This window comes from Ranitomeya imitator, chromosome 5 (assembly GCF_032444005.1).
Source record: "Ranitomeya imitator isolate aRanImi1 chromosome 5, aRanImi1.pri, whole genome shotgun sequence".
In the NCBI taxonomy this organism is placed as follows: domain Eukaryota; kingdom Metazoa; phylum Chordata; class Amphibia; order Anura; family Dendrobatidae; genus Ranitomeya; species Ranitomeya imitator.
In genome coordinates this window covers 479,665,084-479,668,380 of record NC_091286.1, presented here as the reverse complement: position 1 = coordinate 479,668,380, position 3,297 = coordinate 479,665,084, and the positions used below count along the sequence as shown (strand labels likewise).

General features: G+C 46.1%; 1 protein-coding gene across 1 annotated transcript; it reads right to left on the bottom strand.

The window, feature by feature from the left end:
• Nucleotides 1-668: 668 nt before the first annotated feature.
• LOC138638226 (uncharacterized) lies at nt 669-3,090 on the bottom strand. Its single transcript, XM_069727372.1, has 4 exons — nt 2,967-3,090; nt 2,434-2,549; nt 2,166-2,312; nt 669-1,815 (listed from the first exon to the last, which is right to left on the bottom strand). Exons 1-4 carry the CDS (start codon nt 3,048-3,050, stop codon nt 897-899), a joined length of 1,266 nt encoding a protein of 421 aa, XP_069583473.1. The 5' UTR covers nt 3,051-3,090; the 3' UTR covers nt 669-896.
• Between the last annotated feature and the right edge of the window lie 207 nt (nt 3,091-3,297).

Here is a 3,297-nt window from a genome sequence, read left to right as displayed (position 1 = left end):
TATACTCAACCACAGGCGGTCTCGCTGCTGGTCAGGTCAGATTGGCATCTCCGGTCCACTGCGGCGCCTCCTATCTTCTTTCCATGAAGTCCTCTTCTGATCTTCAGCCACGGCTTCGGCGCAGTCGTACTTTGCTCTGCCCTGTTGAGGGCAGAGGATAGTACTGCAGTGAGCAGGCGCCGGAAAGGTCAGAGGCACGGCGCCTGCGCACTGCAGTACTATCCTCTGCCCTCAACAGGGCCGAGCAAAGTACACCTGTGCTGGAGCCGTTGCTGAAGATCAGAAGAGGAAGTCATGGAAAGAAGATAGGAGGCGCCGCAGTGGACCGGAGACGCCAATCTGACCTGACCAGCAGCGAGACCGCCTGTGGTTGAGTATAACATAACGTCTTTTTCTCCTTTTTCTGATAACATCGGGGGCTTATCTACAGCATTACAGAAGTGGACTTACCTCACCCGTGATTTTTGGGGTGACAGGTTCCCTTTAAGTTTTGTTATAAAATGTAAGTTCATATACATTAAAAAAAGTTTCTTTAATGTAATTAATTTTTCTTTTACTTTATTAAAAAAAATTATTTTAACTACTCAGATTTCTTATTATCATAAAAATAAGAAGCTCGGAAATGGGATCTGATTAAGCAACGGTAAACAATAACAACATGGAAACGATTATTGTTTAAATAATATTTTTTATTTATTAGCAATGTTTACAATTAGATTAATTAAAAAGGGGCCTTGGTAGATAGGGATTTGGCGACGGTTGATAGGGATTACGCCTCACATTTTCACAGGTGTTAGCATCTGTGCCGTACAGACTGGTTCATTAGTGGATAGGGTTCAGCCGTCATATGTTCTGTGCTGTTATATCTCACGTCCAGTCTTGGGCCTTGATTCTGTTTAGGCATCAGATCTTCTCTGCAGTTCAGGCAGCTCAACACCGGCACAAGAGTATTGCCAGTGCACGGCACCTTCAGGACTCATGAAGTAGTCTGCAAAGGTTTCTCTCACACGCACACCCGTGTTACATTGCCTTCCTTGACCAAAGTTGTCCACTGCATCTAATTCTGACACCTGTAATTCCTCAACTACCTCAGTGCTGTATTCCCGAGCATAGTTGTGGAGCACACAGCATGCCTTTATCACAGTGTCCACGGTCTCCGGATCTAACTGGATGGCAGTGTGAAAGATCCTCCACCGACTACACATGATCCCGAAGGTACATTCCACATATCTTCGTGCACGTCTCAGCCTATAATTAAAAATCCTCCGCCGGTCATCCAGTGCTCTTCGTGTGTATGGGCGCAGCAGGTGGGGCTTCAAGGGAAATGCCTCATCCGATACCATCACAAAGGGTACTGGATGTGTGGAACCTGGCAAAGGTCTAGGGGCTGGGAGCGTGCCGCCATCTCGAAGAATTTGAAGTCCAATCTGTGATGATTGCAACACCCGAGAATCCCCAGTACTACCATAGGCACCAACGTCGATGGCAACAAACTTGTAATGTGCGTCAGCCACCGCCATCAAGACCACTGAAAAATACTTCTTATAATTAAAGAAGCGTGATCCTGATCTTGGTGGCTTTAGCACTCTCACATGTTTGCCATCAACAGCACCTACGCAGTTGGGGAAATTGGCCACAGTTTGAAAGCCTGCTGCAACCTGCAGCCAAGTCTCCTCGGTTGGGCAAGGCATCACGATGGGCCGCAACTTCTGCCAGATGACGGTACATGTGCACCGTACAATTTGCGAGATGGTCGATTTGCCAACCCTAAATTGGAGGTGCAGGGATGTGTAGCTCTCTCCTGTGGCTAAAAACCTGAAGAAAGAAAAAAAATAATTTAGAAAACCTAAGAACACAAATTGTGTTGCAAGATAAAACATCCACATCATGGCCACTAGCGTTATGGGGAAACAGGCAGCATTGCAGCAGCATTATGAGGGAAACAGGGTGCACTCGCAGCATTGGGGCAGCATTATGAGGGAAACGGTGCACTCGCAGCATAGCGGCAGCATTATGAGGGAACCGGTGCACTCGCAGCATTGCGGTAGCATTATGAGGGAAACTGGCAGCATTATGGGGGCACTCGCAGCATAGCGGCAGCATTACGGATTAAACAGGCAGCATTTGTGGCAGCATTTAGGGGTGCACTAGCAGCAAGGCCTTACCGCAAGGTGATGAGCAGCCTTTCTTCTGCAGAGATCGCTCTTCGCATGACCGTATCTTCGTAAGTGAGGTGTGGACCAAGAAGAATTAGAAGACGATCAAATGCCTCAATGGAAAGACGGCAAAACTGAGAAAATTTATCTGGAAAGCTGAAAATAAAAAGGAACATAAAACTTTAATTTTAAACACACACATAATGTATGTTGTATATATCAAAAAAAGGTACAAAGAAACACAGCTGTCAATATACCATTTCTCACTATATCTTACCTCCTTAAATCACGATAAAGAACATGGAAGTGTCCCTTTTCCTCCCGTTCATGAATGATGGGATGAACCCACATCCTTTTTTGCCGTCTGCTATCCCTTCTTCTCCGCGATTGCTCCTATGGGAGAATATAGTATGTGTTATTACATGGAACTGTACAACACATGTTATACAGCTGGCAAGGCTGGGTTCACATTGCGTTCCCCCAGTCCGTTTTGACGGACTTCGTAACACCGCTGCATAATGCGGTGAAACGTAGTCCGCTAGCGCCACCATTGACTCCTATGTCTGACATCACTAGCCATGTGCCGTCATTTGAGTGACGGTCGGACCTCTAGACTCTGACTGCAGCGTTTCCGTGTCTGTCACTGCTAGCGCAGATGTAGCTAGCAGATGCTCCATCTGCGTTAGTGATGTGCCAAAGTCAGCACTTGCGTTGCAGCAGACCGTGAACGTATGTGTTGAACGGGCTGCTGTACACATTGTGAACCCAGCCTAATACGGAAAGTGTTCACATCTAATGACATTTTCTTACCAGCTCGCTGTAGTGGTGCAGCAAAAGTAGTGCCGTATGCAACAGTAGGCAGTTCTGTTCTGGAGTTAGACGATGGTGCGGCATCTTGAATTCAACAAGGAAGCTAAATGGTGAAGAGGGGTTGGACCAGGAAATGAACTCATGGGTTTTTTTTTTTTTTTTTTCAACCAACTTTATCTGCTGTAAAAAACGCATAAAAAACGCACAAAAAACGCATGTTAAAAAACGCATAAAAACGCACAAAAAACGCATGCGGTTTTCCTGGGAGTGGTGCCAATTTCTCCTCAGGAAAACCTCAGGAAAATTCTGCACAAAAAACCTGACGTGTGCA

Bases quoted from the DNA above. Each gene is read 5' to 3' on its own strand.
- LOC138638226 (XM_069727372.1), bottom strand. From the start codon at position 3,050: ATGCCGCACCATCGTCTAACTCCAGAACAGAACTGCCTACTGTTGCAT. The intron at 2,313-2,433 runs GTAAGATATAGT...TTTTATTTTCAG, and splicing joins CTTTATCGTGATTTAAGGAG to CTTTCCAGATAAATTTTCTC. The intron at 1,816-2,165 runs GTAAGGCCTTGC...TTCTTTCTTCAG, and splicing joins AGGCTGCTCATCACCTTGCG to GTTTTTAGCCACAGGAGAGA.